The 17,432-nt window shown below is 47.4% G+C and overlaps 1 protein-coding gene across 2 annotated transcripts in view; it reads left to right on the forward strand.

Annotated features, from left to right (window-relative positions):
• DDHD1 (DDHD domain containing 1) overlaps window positions 1-17,432 on the forward strand; it is a 126,087-nt gene that overhangs the window by 96,719 nt on the left and 11,936 nt on the right. For both annotated transcript variants that reach the window (XM_050952548.1, XM_050952549.1), the window contains one exon: window positions 12,714-12,789. In XM_050952548.1, coding sequence (XP_050808505.1) covers window positions 12,714-12,789 — 76 coding nt within the window. The remainder of the gene's footprint in view (window positions 1-12,713; window positions 12,790-17,432) is intronic.

Genomic DNA, 17,432 nt, shown 5'->3' on the forward strand with positions numbered 1-17,432 from the left:
GATTAAAAATGCAGTAGCCGTGTTCTGTGTAAACAGACAAGGAGGGGCCTTTTAAGAGAGCGTGGCCATCCCTCCTTGTCTATCTCTGATGGAGGCCACGCCTCCTCACTATCATGCCCTTGGCACGGCAACCAATTAGAGGGGAATTAGCTGTCTTTAAAGCTCAGGCCACTTAAACTGGGCTGAGCAATACCGAGTCTCTGAACCTTGGCACTCAGGCTATGTGGGCAGCAAACAGTTGGGGCTCTGGCTTGCGATCAGGGCAGAGCAGCAAAAGGAATCGAGCATCCTAGCTTTAGCGGAAGGTAGACTCGTGCAGGCCTCCTGGCCTATGGTGGAGAGGCTGCTATCCCAGGTGTGGGGTGGCAGTGTGTATGGGGACCCAGGGCCCACCCAACTGCACTGTTTCCCAGCCTAGGTCCCCAACAGTGGTGGAGTATTCCGCCACTGGGGTTAGCAGGGATTCCAGCCGCAACACGCTGACCTGGCTTCAGGCAGTGACGCAGCCAGACTACAGTTGGCTGTCCTTGGGCTACTTCCTTCCGTCCCTTCAGGGTGTACCTGCATCCAGGGGTTGTCCTCAGTCTCCCCTGGAGCAGCCGGAGGCCCGGCCCCTTTAAATCACCACTGGAGCCCTGCTACCGCTACCCCGGGCTCCAGCAGTGGGGCTCCGGCAGCGCTTTAAAGGGCCCATGTCTCCCCACAGCGACTGGAGCCCTGGGCTCTTTAAATTGCCAGCCTGGGGAAGCCAGTACCGGACCAGACTGGCTTACTTTCACTTCTGCTTTGAAATTTTTATATTGCCAGCTCTGTACATCTAAAAGTGGCTTACCTTCCAGGGATCCAGAATACTCTGGCTGATCGCCTCAGCAGACTGTTTATCAGTCACCATGAGTGGTTCCTTTGCCCAGACATAGAAAGTTCCATTCTCCATTTTTAGGAACTCCACCAGTGGATCTATATGCAACAAAGGACAACAGAAAATGTCACCAGGTTTGCTTCCAAATAGGCCACAGCCCAGGTTTGTTAACAAACACTTTTCTACTGCCATGGTCAAATGGACTTATGTATGCTTTTCCTCCCATTCCTCTCTTGCTCAGAGATCTGTGCAAAATCAAGCAGGACAAGGCTCATCTTATACTTATTGCCTCAGCAGGGCCCTGTCATCACTGTTTTTCAGAGTTGTTATCCCTATCCATCAATCCTCCGCTGTCACTCTCACAAGAGACAAACTTGATTTAGCATAAATGCAGCCACCCCATCCATCCTAATCTACAGGCCCTTCATGTGACTGTCTGGAGGCTTCATGGCTGACATCTGCAAAGGGGTCCTGCTTTAGAGGAGATCAGGATGTGCTGCTAAATAGTAGAAAACTAGGTAAATGAAAGAGGTTCTTTATCTGGTCCAGACTGAAAGGCATTTCCCTCATCCATGCTTCTGTTCAGCACATATTGGACTGTTCCTCAAGCATCAAGGGTTAACAGTTAGTTCACTCAGAGTGCACCTGTGTTTTTCTCTGCCTTTCACTCACCTATTGATGGCCATTCACTTTTTTCCAACCTGTTGTCCATAAGAGTTTTAAAAGGCCTGAACCAAACTATTTCCACAGGTGTAGGCTCCTGTTCCCCCATGCAGCTTGACTCTATTCTTAGCAAAGCTGATGGGTTCCCCTTTTGGACCTCCAGCATGCTACTTCCTATTGCACCTTTCTGTGGAGGATGAATCTTTAGTGACCATTACATCAGCTAGTAAAGGGGAGGAATGAGGGCATTAGTATCAGATCCTCCATATATTGTTTTCTACACAGTTTACCTTTCCCTTATCCAAGGTTTCTTACTTAGGTGGTTTCCAGTTTTTATATTAACCAAGCTGTCTTCTTGCTGACCTTCCCAAAGCCACCTTATCGCTCTGACAGAGCCCGAATTGCCCCAACCCCCGGCACCGCCGATGCGGGTTATTCAGTCGCTGGGCAAGCCCACCATGGTGCGGCCATGTTCACCGGGCACCACTGAACACCGTCGGTCCTGCTCCAGATCTTGAGATCACTCTCGGCCTCGTCACCGCTCAAGATCCCGGCACCGCTCGCAGCCCGGTACCGTTCTCCACGGCACCGGTTGTACTCGCGGCACCGCTCGAGAGCCCAGTCACCGTCGTGTACTCTCGACACCGGTCCAGATCGCGGCACCAACGTACTTACCGCAGCTGATCCCGGCACGACGACATAAGGCAGCGGTCGACCTCCCGGCACCGCACTGGTAGCAGGTCCCTATCCAGATACCGCCACGGCTCCCGATACCGCTCACTGACACTGCGTAGAGATGAGCTCTATGGGCGCAGAGACCTGGCCCAGTCAACATCAGCTCCTCCGTGGCCATCACATCACCCGTCCGCCTCCTCACACGCGGACAGCACCTCCTACGGGGGTTCAGATGCACAGGCCCACCCGGACCATGGACCACCTCAATGGTCCTTTTGGACACCTTGGGCCTATCACCAAGCCCAGGGCGAGCCTATGGGCCCAGCAAGCTCCAGCCACTCGGAGTACCGTGCACCAGAGGCCACAGTCAGCCGGCCTCCCCCTCGGGTACGGAGGAAGACCCTGCGCATCCCCTTGCGCAGCATGATGTTCCAGAAACGGAGGTCCCCCAGGACGAGGCTTCAGTACAAGAACCACTCATCCCTGGGTTATCTTCCTCCTCTTCCCCGGATGAGGCGGTAGCGGGCACATCATCATCGGGGCCCCCGCCGATTGACCTTCGAGCACATCAGGACCTTCTGTGGCATGTTGCCCAAAATATAAATCTTCCCGTAGAGGAAGTTCCTGAAGTGGAGGACCCGGTGGTTAGCATACTATCCACGGAAGCACCGACCAGGGTGGCCCTTCCCTTCATCAAATCGATCCAAGCCAAAGCAGACACCTTCTGGCAGTCCCCAGTTTCCATTCCACCCACAGCCAGGGGAGTTGAACGAAAGTACATGGTGCCATCCAAGGGGTATGAGTACCTCTACGTGCACCCCGCCCCCTGCTCGTTGGTGGTACAATCGGTCAACGAATGGGAGCGCCATGGCTAGCAAGCTCCCGCGCCAAAATCTAGAGAGGCCAGACGCATGGATTTGCTGGGCCGGAAAATTTACTCTGCGGGAGGCCTTCAGCTCCGTGTGGTGAACCAGCAGGCCCTCTTAAGCCGATACCGCTACAACACCTGGGAAGCTGTCGGCCAGTTTACCGAGTTAGTTCCCCAGGACTCACGTCAGGAGTTTTCAGCTCTCCTAGAGGAGGGGAAGAGGGTCGCCAGGACCACACTGCAAGCATCTTTAGATGCCGCCGATTCGGCAGCCAGAACGCTCGCATCTGGTGTAGCCATGCGTCGCATATCCTGGTTACAAACATCCGGCCTACCGCCTGAGCTACAATATACCATCCAAGACCTGCCATTCGACGGGCAAGGTCTTTTCTCACAAAAGACAGATCCCAGACTACAGAGTCTGAAGGACAACTGGGTTATCATGCGTTCGCTGGGAATGCACACACCCCAGACTCAGAGACGGTCCTTCCGCCCACAACCCCAGCGCCCTTACCCCCCGCCTCGACCAAGACAGGATCTTGCCCGGCGACGAGGCCGCCCGAACCGCAGACGTCAGTCTGGACCTCAAGGGGGTAACAATTCCGGTCCCGCCAAACCACCGCAGGGACCTAAAGCAAACTTTTGAGGGTGCGCCTGAGAGCAGTATACCAATTCCCTCCCTGGATCCTCTTCATTTTTACAACTGCCTCTACTTGTTCCTCCCGGCGTGGTCCCAGCTGACCTCGGATTGTTGGAGTTTGGATACCGTCTTCAGTTTATTTCTCCACCCCGCTCCCACCCTCCCTCCTCGTCCCTCTTCAGGGACCCCTCTCACGAGCAACTCATCATCCAGGAGGTTCGCAAGCTCCTCTTGATCGGAGCTATAGAGGAGGTGCCAGAGGAGTTAAGGGGCAAGGGATTTTATTCTCGGTATTTCTTAATCCCTAAGTCAAAAGGGGGCCTCCGGCCCATCCTGGACCTGCGAGGACTGAACAAATTCATCAAAAAGTTCAAGTTCCGCATGGTATCCTTAGGAACCATCATTCCTTCCCTGGATCCCGGAGATTGGTATGCCGCTCTTGACATGAAGGATGCATATTTCCACATTGCAATTTATCCTCTGCACAGGAGGTATCTGCGCTTTGTGGTAAAACAGGGTCGCTACCAGTTTACTGTCCTTCCCTTTGATCTCTCCTCGGCCCCTCGGGTCTTCACCAAGTGTATGGCGGTCGTCGCTGCTTCCCTACGCCGTCGTCAGATACACATCTTCCCTTACCTCGACGACTGGCTTATCTGAGGGACTTCGGAGGTGCAGGTGCTTGGCCACGTCGCCATCATCAGGGAGCTGTTTGTGAGTCTAGGCTTGACCATCAACTTGGACAAGTCCACTCTGGTGCCTACGCAGAGGATAGAGTTTATCAGGGCAATGCTGGACTCCAACCTTGCAACAGCCAGTTTACCCCTGCACCGGTTCCAAGCCATAGTCTCCCTGGTCAAAAGTCTGCAAAGCTTTCCAAACACTTCTGCTCGTACTTGCCTCACTCTCCTGGGGCACATGGCTGCATGCACTTTCGTCATGAGGCATGCAAGACTGCGCATGCGCCCTCTGCAAACCTGGCTCGCGTCGGTCTGTCGGCCAGGCAGGGATGCCATAGACACAATCCTGACGATTCCGCCGGATGTTCTAGGCTCACTCAACTGGTGGACGACGTCATCCCGAGTGTGTGCGGGCCTGCCGTTTCATCCTCCCCAGCCCTCCGTGTCCCTAACAACGGACGCGTCCTCGCTGGGCTGGGGTGCCCACCTAGGGCTCCTGCGCACCCAAGGCCTCTGGTCACCACGGGAACTGACGGTCCACATCAATGTGCGGGAACTGAGAGCAGTCCGATTGGCATGCCAAGTGTTTCAGCGCCATTTACACGGCCGTTGTGTTGCGGTGTTCACGGACAACACAACGGCCATGTATTACATCAACAAGCAGGGTGGGACCCAGTCCTCCCCTCTGTGCCAGGAAGCAATACGCCTGTGGGACTTTTGTATAGCTCACTCCATACATCTAGTGGCCTCCTTTCTCCCAGGGGTACGGAACACCCTCGCGGATCACCTGAGCAGATCCTTTCTATCCCACGAATGGTCCATCCGTCCGCACATTCTTTATTCGATTTTCCGGAGGTGGGGATTTCCCCAGATAGACCTGTTTGCATCCAGAATGAACAGGAAATGCCAGGTGTTCTACTCTCTACAGGGTAGCTCCCCGGGCTCCCTGTCGGACGCGTTCCTGATCTCGTGGACGGGCCGCCTCTGTTACGCCTTTCCACCCTTCCCTCTCGTCCACCAAGTCCTGCTCAAACTCCGAAGGGACAGAGCTCGCCTCATCCTGATTGCTCCGGCTTGGCCAAGGCAGCCCTGGTACACCATGCTGCTCGACCTGTCCCTGGCAGACCCAATTCCCCTGCCTCTTTGGCCAGACCTGATCACACAAGACATCGGCAGGATGCGCCATCCGGACCTGCAGTCCCTCCATCTGACTGCATGGCTCCTGTCTGGTTAAACCAGTCGGAGTTGCGCTGTTCCGATGCGGTACAGCAGGTGTTGCTGGGTAGCAGGAAGCCCTCCACGCACTCAACCTACCTCGCAAAATGGAAGCGCTTCTGCCACTGGTGTAACCAGCACAGCTATTCTCCACATTCTGCATTAGTCCCCACTATTCTGGACTACGTGTGGTCTCTCAAACAGCAGGGATTGGCGATCTCCTCTCTACGAGTACATCTGGCAGCTATATCCACCTTCCATCCGGGCGAAGCTGGCAGTTCCATTTTTTCTCACCCTATAGTGTCAAGATTCCTCAAGGGCTTGGAGCGACTATACCCACAGGTCAAACGGTCTGCCCCTACCTGGGACCTGAACCTTGTCTTAACCAGGCTCATGGGGCCCCCTTTCGAGCCTTTGGCCACATGCTCGCTGCTGTACCTGTCCTGGAAAGTAGCTTTCTTAGTCGCTATCAGCTCAGCTAGACGAGTCTCAGAGCTCCGTGCACTGACTGTGGATCCTCCATATACTGTGTTCCATAAGGACAAGGTACAGCTGCGACCACACCCAGCATTCCTCCCTAAGGTCGTCTCCGCCTTTCATGTTAACCAGGACATCTTCCTGCCAGTCTTTTGTCCAAAGCCGCATTCCTCGCGACGAGAGCAACAGCTCCATTCTTTGGATGTCCGAAGGGCTCTCGCCTTCTACATCGAGAGGACCAAGCCCTTCCGCCGCTCACCTCAACTATTTGTTGCGGTGGCGGAACATATGAAGGGCATGGCAATCTCCTCCCAGCATATTGCATCTTGGGTGACATCCTGTATTCGGACATGCTACGACTTGGCTCATGTTCCGACTGGCCATCTTACCGCCCATTCTACTCGGGCTCAAGCCTCATCTGCCGCGTTTTTGGCCCATGTTCCCATACAGGAAATCTGCCGCGCGGCCACCTGGTCTTCCGTCCACACCTTTGCATCGCACTATGCATTGGTCCAGCAGGCTAGAGACGATGCCGCCTTCGGCTCAGCGGTTTTACATTCCGCCACGTCTCGCTCCGACCCCACCGCCTAGGTAAGGCTTGGGAATCACCTAATTGGAATCGATATGAGCAAGCACTCGAAGAAGAAAAGACGGTTACTCAGCTTTGTAACTGTTGTTCTTCTAGATGTGTTGCTCATATCCATTCCACACCCGCCTTCCTTCCCCACTGTCGGAGTAGCCGGCAAGAAGGAACTGAGGAGCAGATGGGCCGCAGGGGTATATATCAGGCGCCATAGCGGCGCCACTCCAGGGGGCGACCTGCCAGCCCACCGAGTGTTGCTAGAGTAAAAAGTCTCCTACGAACGTGCACGCAGCGCGCGCACACCTAATTGGAATGGATATGAGCAACACATCTCGAAGAACAACAGTTACAAAGGTGAGTAACCGTCTTTTACATGTGTGGACAAAATGAAGGGCTATCCAGTATCCACTCAAATGATCTTATCTTGGATATCCAATTGCATGCTGTTATGTTAGCAGTTGGCTAGTGTGATGCCTCCAGATAGAGCAGGTGTTCTCAAACTCCATTGCACCACAACCCCTTTCTGACAACAATTACTTCATAACCCCAGGAGGGGGGACTGAAACCCTGAGGCCACCCTGGGTGGGGGTGGGGTCAAAGCCAAAACCCAAGTTCCACCACACTGGGTGAGGAGGCCAAAGCCGAAGTCCAAGGGCATCAGCCTTGGGCAGGGGGCCTGTAGCCTGAGCCCCACCACCTGGGCCTGAAGCCCTTTCAGCCCCAGGCAGTGAGGGCTCGGGCTTTGGCCCCAGGCCCCAGCAAGTCTAATGCCAGCCCTGCCAACCCCATTAAAATGGGGTCCCAACCCCCAGTTTGAGAACTGCTGAGATAGAACATTGAGTCATTCATCTTGGTTCCAACCAGCTTCTGCAGCCTTTCTGGGTCACATCCCCATATTAGATACTTGCAAAGTGGCAACCTGGTCATCACATCGTACATCTGTCTCGCTATGTAAACTCTCAACAGTGAGAGACAATACCAGATTTGAACGAGTGCTCTACCAATACCTGTGCAAATAAACTCCAAGTCCACTACCAATTTGGACTGCTTGTAGGTCACCTGTGGTAGAATGAACACAGGTAGTCACCCTAAGAAGAAGAAACAGTTACTAACTTTCCCATAACTGTTGTTCTTTAAGTGTTGGGTATGTCCATTCCACAATCTGCCCTCCTTCTCCTGTCTGTTGGAGCCTTTCCGGTAGGAAGGAACTGAGGAGGGGTGGGAGTGGCTCTGCCCTTTATGCCTGAACACAGTGCAGAAGGCAGCAGAGGGCACTCATGCCACGCTGATGGTTACCACTAAGGGACAAACTCTGACAACTGTGCACTGGAGTGCACATACACCTACACTGGAATGGAGATGAGCAACACATCTCGAAGAACAACAGTTACAGAAAGGTTAATAACCATTTCTTCTCTTCCAAACTCTGCCAACACACCAAGCTTCACCAATTGGGGATGGGGCTTGGCGGGGCCATGTGCCGCTACTCATGCAGTTGCTGCTCCTTGGGATGCAGTTACTTCTGCTTTGAGTAATGGTCCCTTCTTCCACTGAGGGTTACACATGCGCACCATGCATCCGGAGTCAGAGAATTTGGAAGCAGTGTCCATTGGTCTGCACATGCATCCTGGCTCACCTCATGCTTCCTTCTGAGGCGATAAAGGGCAGGGCAGACCAACCACATCTTCAATTCCTTCTGACCACCACATCGTCCAGATCGGAACTCTGTGCCCTTGTCTCTAACACACTTCTAAAAAAGATAGTTGTACATGGCTTTAACGAGTTTTATAGTAGTTTTACCAGTTATATTTTTCTTTCTTAGTTTTAATAGTTAATACTTTCAGCTTGTTTTTAGATAGATTTGGTGGTTCCACCTCCCTCCCCTATACTCTTGGGTGGATATCAGATTATGCCCAGGACTCCAGGCTTCAAACTCATGGGGAAATGCCCAAATCCTTTGGAGGAGAGCTATGATTCCCTGCACAAGATTCTGAATATCATTCACATCTTGGGACTGGCGAAAATAGAATTGCCAGTTAACAAAGCCATACTGGAGCCTCCCAGAACTGTATTGTACACCCCTGCAACATGCACAGCTACCTCCAAGGGTACAAAAGAGCACTATGATGTCCTGGCCAAAGGCTCTGAATATCTTTTCTCCCACTCACCTCCAAATTCCCTTGTAGTCCAGGCTGCCGCAGAAAGATCCAAACAGCAATCCTTGATATATATTGGCAGATAAGGAAGGGAAGCATCTAGATCTTTGAGGACATAAAATATTCTCATCTTCCAGCCTACAATTCAGGACTGCAAATTATCAGGCATTGTTAGCCAAATATGATTTTCTGAATTATAGTAAATTCATTGAGTTTGCTGATAGCCTTCCACAACTAGATTGTGCTTGTTTTCAAGCACTGTTGACGAAGGGAAGCTCATGACCAGAACTGCCTTCCAGTCAACAGAAGATGCAGCAGATACCTCCTCCAGGACCATGGCTACAGCGATTGGTCATGTGTAGAGTCTTGGCTCATTCTTCTGGTTTTCTTAGGAAGGTCGTCTAAAACACCATTGAGGACCTCCCTTTTGACAAATCCCATCTTTTTAACCAGAAGACAGACAAATCACTACAGACACTTAAGGACTGCAGGGGTACTCTTCATTTGCTGGGCATCTACACTCCTTCCCTGAAACAAAAATTCCACCACTTACTCATCCACTCAGTGCCACAGGTCTCCTCAGTTCTACCTGCAGAGACCTTATCAACCCACAAGGAAACGTCAAAACTAAAGTCTCGCCCTCAGCTTTTTGAGAGTCCACCTGGCAGCAATTAGTCTATACCACCATCCAGTGGAAGGTTACTCTGTCTTTACACATCTGCTAACCTCTCAGTTTTGCAAAGGCTTCATCAGAACCTTCCCACCCATGCAAGCAGTTGCACCCCAATGGGACCTGAATCCAGTTCTCTCCATGCTAATGAAGTTACCCATGTCCTTCTTTTCCATGGAAGTCACCGTGCTATCAGTTCTGCAAGAAGGGCCGGCAAACTCGGAGCTATGATGGCGGATCCACCTTTCACGGTTTTCCACAAGCATAAAGTCTCCTTATACAGCTACACTCCAATTTTTTAGCAAAGGTGGTCTCCCGGTTTCACATCAATCAATCCATTCACTTACCTGTTTTCTTCACAAAACCACACACATCTGCAGAGGAACATCAACTCCTTTCCCTCAACATCTGACAAGCTCTGGCCTTCTACCTGGAGTGAACAAAAGCAATCAGGATGCCCCCTAGACTGTTTGTTGCAGTAGCAGAGACACTCGGGACAGGCCATCTCCACCCAGAAAATCTCTAAATGGATTTCAGGTTGCATTAAACTCTGCTACCAGTTGTCGGGCCTACCTCCCCCCACAGGGGTGTGGGCTGACTCCACGAGAGCTCAGGCTTCGACCACAGCCTCCCTTCAGGACATGCCACTCATGGACATATGTAGAGCAGCCATGTGGAGTTTGTGCACACCTTTGCAGCGCACTACACCTTAGAGCAGAACCTGATGGTGGATGCCTCCTTCAGCATGGCAGTTCTCCACACAACTATTCCATCCTTATCCTTGCACCCTCCTCCAACTTAGGTTCTGCTTGTTAATCACCCTCGGTGGAATATAATAGGGACCATCACTCGAAGAAGAGAAAGTTACTTACCTTTAACTGGAGGTTCTTCGAGGTGTGGGGTCCCTATCTTTATTCCACTTTCCACTCACCTTCCCTTCTGCTGCGAATTAGTGAAATTCACCATGAAGGAAATGAAGACATGTTGTGTCCGCCCCACCCTTTTATCACTTCAAATGGAAGCATGAGGCGAGCCAGGGCACATGCACAGACCAGCAGATGCTACTTTCTCCAATTCTGGACGCATGGTGTGCATGTGTAACCCTCAATGGAATACAGAGAGGGACCACACATCTCAAAGTACTTACCTGTAACTGCAGCAAAGAATCCTGTGGCACCTTATGGACTAACAGATGTTTTGGAGCATGAGCTTTCGTGGGTGAATATCCACTTCATCTGATACTTACCTGTAACTGGAGATCATCTCATTGTTTGCTGCCTACCTTTTACCTGCTGCCATCTTTCAGCCTGAAACTTTAATACTGCCTCGTCTCACAACCAGCACGGATCTTGGTAAATGGGACCTCAACACCTGCGGTGTGAAGGTGTTGGTAGGAGATCTTCAACAGCAGGGAGACCCTGCAGGTGACAGTGACAGATCATTGGTGGGAGTTGACCTCACTTTCATGCCCTAAATACTCAGGGCTCTTAGGCAGCAGTGGGAAGGGCACTTCCAGACTCCTTCAGGGTTCAAGGGAGAGGCAGAGGGATCCTGCAAGAAATGGTGGAAACTTTAAATTAGCTCCTGTCAGCAAAAGCCAGTGGTGGCTCAGGATGGCAGTTCTTACCCTTTCCATCCTGGTACCTGTCTTACCAACATTTGTGCCTTTGAATTTCTGTGGAGGAGCAAGACAAGGCGGGTGAGGTAATATCTTTTTATTGGACCAAGTTCTGTTGGTGAGAGAGACAAGCTTTCAAGCCACACAGAGCTCTTCTTCAGGTCCAGCACAGGACCTGGGACCAACATGGCTACAACAACACTGTATATAGAGGAGCAAGACTTTCCCTGTGCCAGATGTATGTGTAATTCTGTTAGTGGGTTGGTGCAGCTCAATTCCATTACCCACAATGAAGTGCTAGCAGCTCTTCTCTCTTAATGTGCAACTCAACTGAGAGAAATATGAAGAAACCTCCTCAGCATCCCAAAACATGTGGAGGAAGGATAACCTCTTAGATGTCATTAGGATCTGACCCGTGGCCATCACCATGGCCATACTCTTGCACCAGATGCCTAGCCATTCACAAAAATGTTTCAAGCTTGATCCTCATTAATTCTAATGTTACGCAACATATGCATTTATAAATGAATACAGCCATCTTTAAATTTTATTAATGCAGTTCAGTATGACTCTAAATATGTATGCTTCTATAAAACATATTACATTCTGTAACTTCAGGATTTCAAAGTTTTTAATCTTTCTAAAGCAATATTGGGCTTGTGAAAATTTTTGTGCCTGGAGTAGTTTGATAGTTTTTTCTATTGACTGTAATTTTAAATGTTTTAAATTGTACTTACCTGTATAATGTTCTGTAAGTGGCATGTGTGGTTACAGCATATGATACCTATTAATATGTAATGAGTGGAGATAAATATTCAGTTTCTTTGCTATGACTGAGTCATACTCTTGAACACAGGTAGACTGTTGAAAACACTGCTTTTCAATAAATGCCAGTCCCCAAAACCTATTTTGTGCTAGTTAGACTGATACACAGCAGAATATATATGTTTTACATTTTATTCATAAAACATACTTTGAAAATTGAATAAAGTCATTTCTTCTATTCTGTAAAGAATTTGTAATACTGTTGTTCTGCTGTGGATTGAGCATATCTGGCAGCCATGATAGCCACCTTATATTCATGCAAAACAAGGGAACAGTTAAATGCCCCCAGTGATAGCTGAAGCAATGGACTAGACTGCATTCAAATACAGGCAGTGGCTGGGCCATGCAGTCCAAGAGGTTTCCTTGGGATCTGATAAACACAGGAACGAGGGATCGTTTTGATTGCAGCTGTGAGTTGGGGGCAGGGAGGGAGGGAGAAGCAGCAAAACAACCACAGAGGCAGATTGAGAAGGAAGCCAAGATACAATTGGGGATGCATGTGTTCCATGACCCTGAAAAAAGCTAAGAAAGAAAGAGGTTTTGGGTAAAGTTCTAGCTGAGAAAGGGTTGGGACTGTGAGCAAAGAAACTGTCTCCTGCTGCCTGATTCCTGCTGCACTCAGGGAAACAGAACTTTGTGTATGTTCTTTGTAAATAAATAGGACTGCGTCAAACAAATATCTGACTCCTGCATCAATTCCTTCTCTGAACGGAAACATACAACCTCAAAAATGGGCTAACTGCTTTTTGTACTTACCATGCCTAATGAAGACACCCCTTTTTTTTAGATTGAGAGAGATAGAAGAAAGGTTACATGAATTAAAGGCATCAACCATATCGAAAATGCCTGCCTTAAAATTTAAGGTATGTATGTTCAGTGGATTTTTATTGAATGAATGAATATTTATTGTGTTTGCTATAAAAGTTTGCTTTCAATACGCTCTACCCAAACTTCTTTTTCTGCTTGTACAGAGGTAATTTTTATAGATTTTTTAAAATATTCGCATATGTATGTAAAAGGATTAATATACATTAATATATTTAATTTTTGTTCTTTAATTTAAAATTTATAATATATATTTTAGACATAAATATATATTATATATTATTTATATGAATTATATTAATATTACATGTTTGTTTATATCACATGTGGTGGTGAAATCCATTTTGTAAATTTGCATTTATTATGCACCTTTGACAGTCTCACCTCTACTCTGGCCACTAATCCATCTTGCCCTGGGACTGCTTCTAACATGCCAAACCTCTGAACAGCTTCAAACCTGGCTGAACTTCCTCCAAATGTGGAATTTTCCCCCAGATTACACTGGCCTGCTGAGACACGGGACAAACAGTTTTTAGTGATAGGTTTAGACTGATATTTTATATGCCAATAGAGCCAATTACTGGAACTTTATGCCACTGGAAAAAGATGATTCCCAGCTTTCCAGTTGGTTGCACAAGACTTGCTAACAGTCCTATAATGTTCAGAGTTTTTAAAATTATCATTTTTTTCCTCCTTCTGATGTCACTTCTTTTGTACTCATAGGCCCAGATTTTTAAAGGTATTTAGGCATTGCTGTGCTCAGCGATGCAATGTGTAGTAGATTTAGGAGCCTAACTTTCATTTTCTAAAGGGATTTAGACACTTGAGACTAAATCTCAGTGAAGCGTAGTGTCATTGAGCACAGCCGTGCCTAAATAGCTTTAAAAATCTGGGCCTTAGTAACTAAAGTTAATATCAGCTGATAGACAAATAGAAAAATTACTTAGTTTGTCCTAACCCTCTTCTCTTCACCCATTTTAAAAAAACATAATCTACATCATGCTTTTATCTCTGCCGGTTGGGAAGCAGGAGATAGACTGATACCCTTCACCCCTCAATTCTGTACAGAGACTTGTCCTTCATCCACTTGCATTCAGTCTGAACGTTTTCAGAACAAGAGCCCTACGAAGAGACACAAAGCAAGGGAAGTAGGATGGGGAAAGAGGAGAGAACTGTGACAAACCAAATTACTCATAGGTAATTTTCCCTTGTCATACATCCTCTCTCTTCCACATCCTGCTAAATTTTCCATAGACTGTTAAATAGTGTATCAAAGGATTTTATATTGTTGCCTGTCACTATAGTTTCTGAGTACCTTCATTCTGATGGAGAGCAGTTCAAGAGGAGGAGAGGCTTACCTTAAATATAGGAGAGCAAGATGCTTCTGCTAAAGGAAGAGTTCACAGGATGTTTCCACTGAAGGACAACTTCACAGCGGCATATTAGTCCAGCTGGTTGTATGTGACTAACGTGGCGACAAGTAATTGCTGTGTAGATATCGTCCACCAAAGTCTTGGCTCTTTTTACCTAGACAGAGCTATTCCTTTAATCACGCTCTAGTTTAACCAGGAGTTATTGGGCTTGATGCAGTAATTGCTGAAAGACCGGCAGGCAATCAGAGTAGATGGTCATAGTGGTCACATCTGCCCTTCATATATGATTGAATGGGCTTGTACTACTTTGATGGAAAAATGTGCTCACTACTGTGGTCACCAGAGTGCCTAAGATCAGGGAAATTCACTAGTCCTACTTAAGTGAGACTTAAAGTGTTGCTTGACCTTGAGCAAATAGACACATTTCTCTGTCAAGGTAAGTTCAGGAAGGAATCCTGAAACTACATTGCCTGGTGATTTAATGTGAAAAGAAGTGGTGCATATAACTGCTCCTTCTTGGGGTGGGGGGGAAACCTGAAGATTTGGAGGGTCTTTGGTCAGTGCCCCTAACTCATCATCCCGGCCAAGATTATGGCCACCAAAATAGGATCTTTGGAGTTAAGGACTTTAGACTTCCTCCCCACTGATAGCCCTAATGAGGGATTCACTAGAACTCTCAGGGCTAGGAATGGTAGGTCGCACTAAGGGGACCAGGAGTTGAATGCCAGAACTCTACTAGTATCTCACCAGATCTGTAAGGTTTAGGGATGCAGTCTCGTTTTGGCCTTGTCTGTGGGACAACAGCTGTGGAAAAGGAAGACGAGGCTAAGGAAGAATTCTGTTTCTGATCTGAAGAATGTAAAAATGCTGGGAAAGCTAGACGCTCTATGGCATTGGGGCATGTCACTTGTCATTTTTGCTTCAGTGGTCAAAGATAACAGCATGATAGAAGGATTTTCCTTAAGAAGTGGAAGAGAGGAGAGGCGTACCACAATTACTTCCTGATACTAAAGCTAGTGATTAGTTTATTTAACTCTGTGTTTGTCAACACAATCACCCAGGCTATTTCAGGATTCTGTGGCACTTTTCACAAAGTTAAGGTCAGTTAACCCTGGTTCCCTGGGCAAATTACAACATATTAGAACTCAACTTTTGTATAACAGCATCCTCTGTCTATCCAAAGCTGTTAATGGTGTTGAAAAGACACTGATGAATTACCAGGAGTACAACTGAAATGCAGCCATATCTGAGAGAAAAGGAGGTCTTCTGACTTCTCGTAGCAACACTCTGCAGCAATTCAGAACAGAACTGCCTAGTTAAATTCCCCATGTAATGCTCATCTGCTAGGTTTGTCCCTTCATTTCTTGTCCTCAAAAGTTGCATGGTGTTTCTGATGCAGTTAAAGGGATATGGGCTACAATCTAGAGGTGGCTGCAGTTTCATGCTCAGCTGAAGTATTTCCTCAGTCAGTAAAGTTCTTTGCAATCCTTCTGGATGAAAGGCAATATATAAACATATGCTGCAGTTATCTTCATTGCCCTCCCATTTTAATTTCACCTGTAAATACGCCCATGTGTCTCCTTCACTTGCACACATTGTCTCATTGAAAGGTGCATTGTCACACATTCATTCTCTCATTCAGCTGCTCTTCTAGTCTGGAAGAATTACACAGTCATGAATGGTATTGTTGGTGATTTGGGTTTTGTTGCTAAAGTAGCTTATCTCTGCTTCTTGTGTATCATTCCTCCCCAGTAATTCAGTTTGTCTTCTGAATCATAGCTGTCATCGTAATCTATCTTTGGAGCGCAACATTAAAAATAAATGTTGCTTCTGTTATTAAATTGTGCCATTGACAACTTGCTGCTGTATTTCACACAAATAGGTAATATTCCCCACCGCTGCTTCAACATCTGGCCTATCCAAATGAATGCTACCTAGTTTTTAAAGACTGTGGCCTCCTGACCTCAATAGATCATCTTATGGTAACTTTCCAAATAAACTACCTGCTTGATAATGCCAAGAGTCTAATGGCTTCAGTTCCTCAATTTGAAGGACTACATTTCTGAAAGGCTCTCTTTTGATTCTGTGGAGATTCACTTTTTGGTATTAATCAGAACCATTACATGGGATACACTTTACAATTGATTAAGTCTTCGATCTACAAGTCTAACCTAGCTGGAATACCACATCAAAAGACATCTTCCTATAGGAGAATATATAGTAAAGAACACTGACCCAAGAAGGAAGCCCACGTCCACCTGGACATTCTCAGTGATGCTTTATCAATGGGCCTGAAGGAGTAGGAAAAACCCTCCTGTTTTGTAATCACTGGATCCATTTACCTTTTCAAATACTTGTCTAGTCTGCATTTCACCTAAGCTAAGAAATCTCCTTTTTAAGTATCAGCTATCAAGTATCACATGGCAGTCACAGTAGCTTTCATGATTGCACAGACCCTGAATGCAGGTTCGTCAGATTGGCAGGGTTGAAGCTGCTTGTATGATTTAAAGGATTATGCAATGATAATCTTCCTGTATTTAATGGTCACCGCATTTTTATTGTTACTATTGAAGATAAAATGAAGCTTTCATCCAATTAGGAAAATACAGGATTCTATGCAAAGCTCGGTTATAAAAGAGAAGATCTGCTCTGTAATTGACTGGAGCAATAATATAGATAATGTTTTGTGGCTTGCAAGATGGCTGGCGTTGCTGTAGAAATAAAGTCCTTGTATTAAAATGGAGTTTGAAAAGAACATTCCTGTTGAAGAAAGAATCTTGTTCAGAAGTGTGTTACCAAGGCCAATTTAGAGGAGGAAGAATTTCTTAAGCAGCACTGGAGTCTGGTGAATGAAATGGACCATTATTTCCCATCTTGCTTCATATGCTGCCTGACACATAACAGTTTCCTTCAAGAATCCAAGCATTCAGCATATTCAGTTAATAAAAATGCAGCCATTTCTTTTGTCCGCAAAATGGTATTGCCCTAGTAATGATTCTGTTGTAATGCACTGCCAGCTTATCAGGAAAGTTACAGTGAAGTTCTGATAATGATAGAATGAATTTTTCTTATAAGAAAATATACTAAAGGTTGAAAAGTAATTTTGACTTGTGAAAATATATTTGACTACAGAGTTTTACATTTGATGTTTCTAGGGACTGGAAGTCTGAGGATTGGTAATGGGATACGAAGCCATTCACCTCTAGGTCAATGTTGAATCCCGGCCCAGGTTGGTAGTGACCAAAAGTCGTTACCACTGATGCATGTTCAGTGACCTATGTCAGACAAGTTAGTGGTCTCAGCCCAGT

Source organism: Gopherus flavomarginatus, chromosome 5 (genome assembly GCF_025201925.1).
Source record: "Gopherus flavomarginatus isolate rGopFla2 chromosome 5, rGopFla2.mat.asm, whole genome shotgun sequence".
NCBI classification, from domain to species: domain Eukaryota; kingdom Metazoa; phylum Chordata; order Testudines; family Testudinidae; genus Gopherus; species Gopherus flavomarginatus.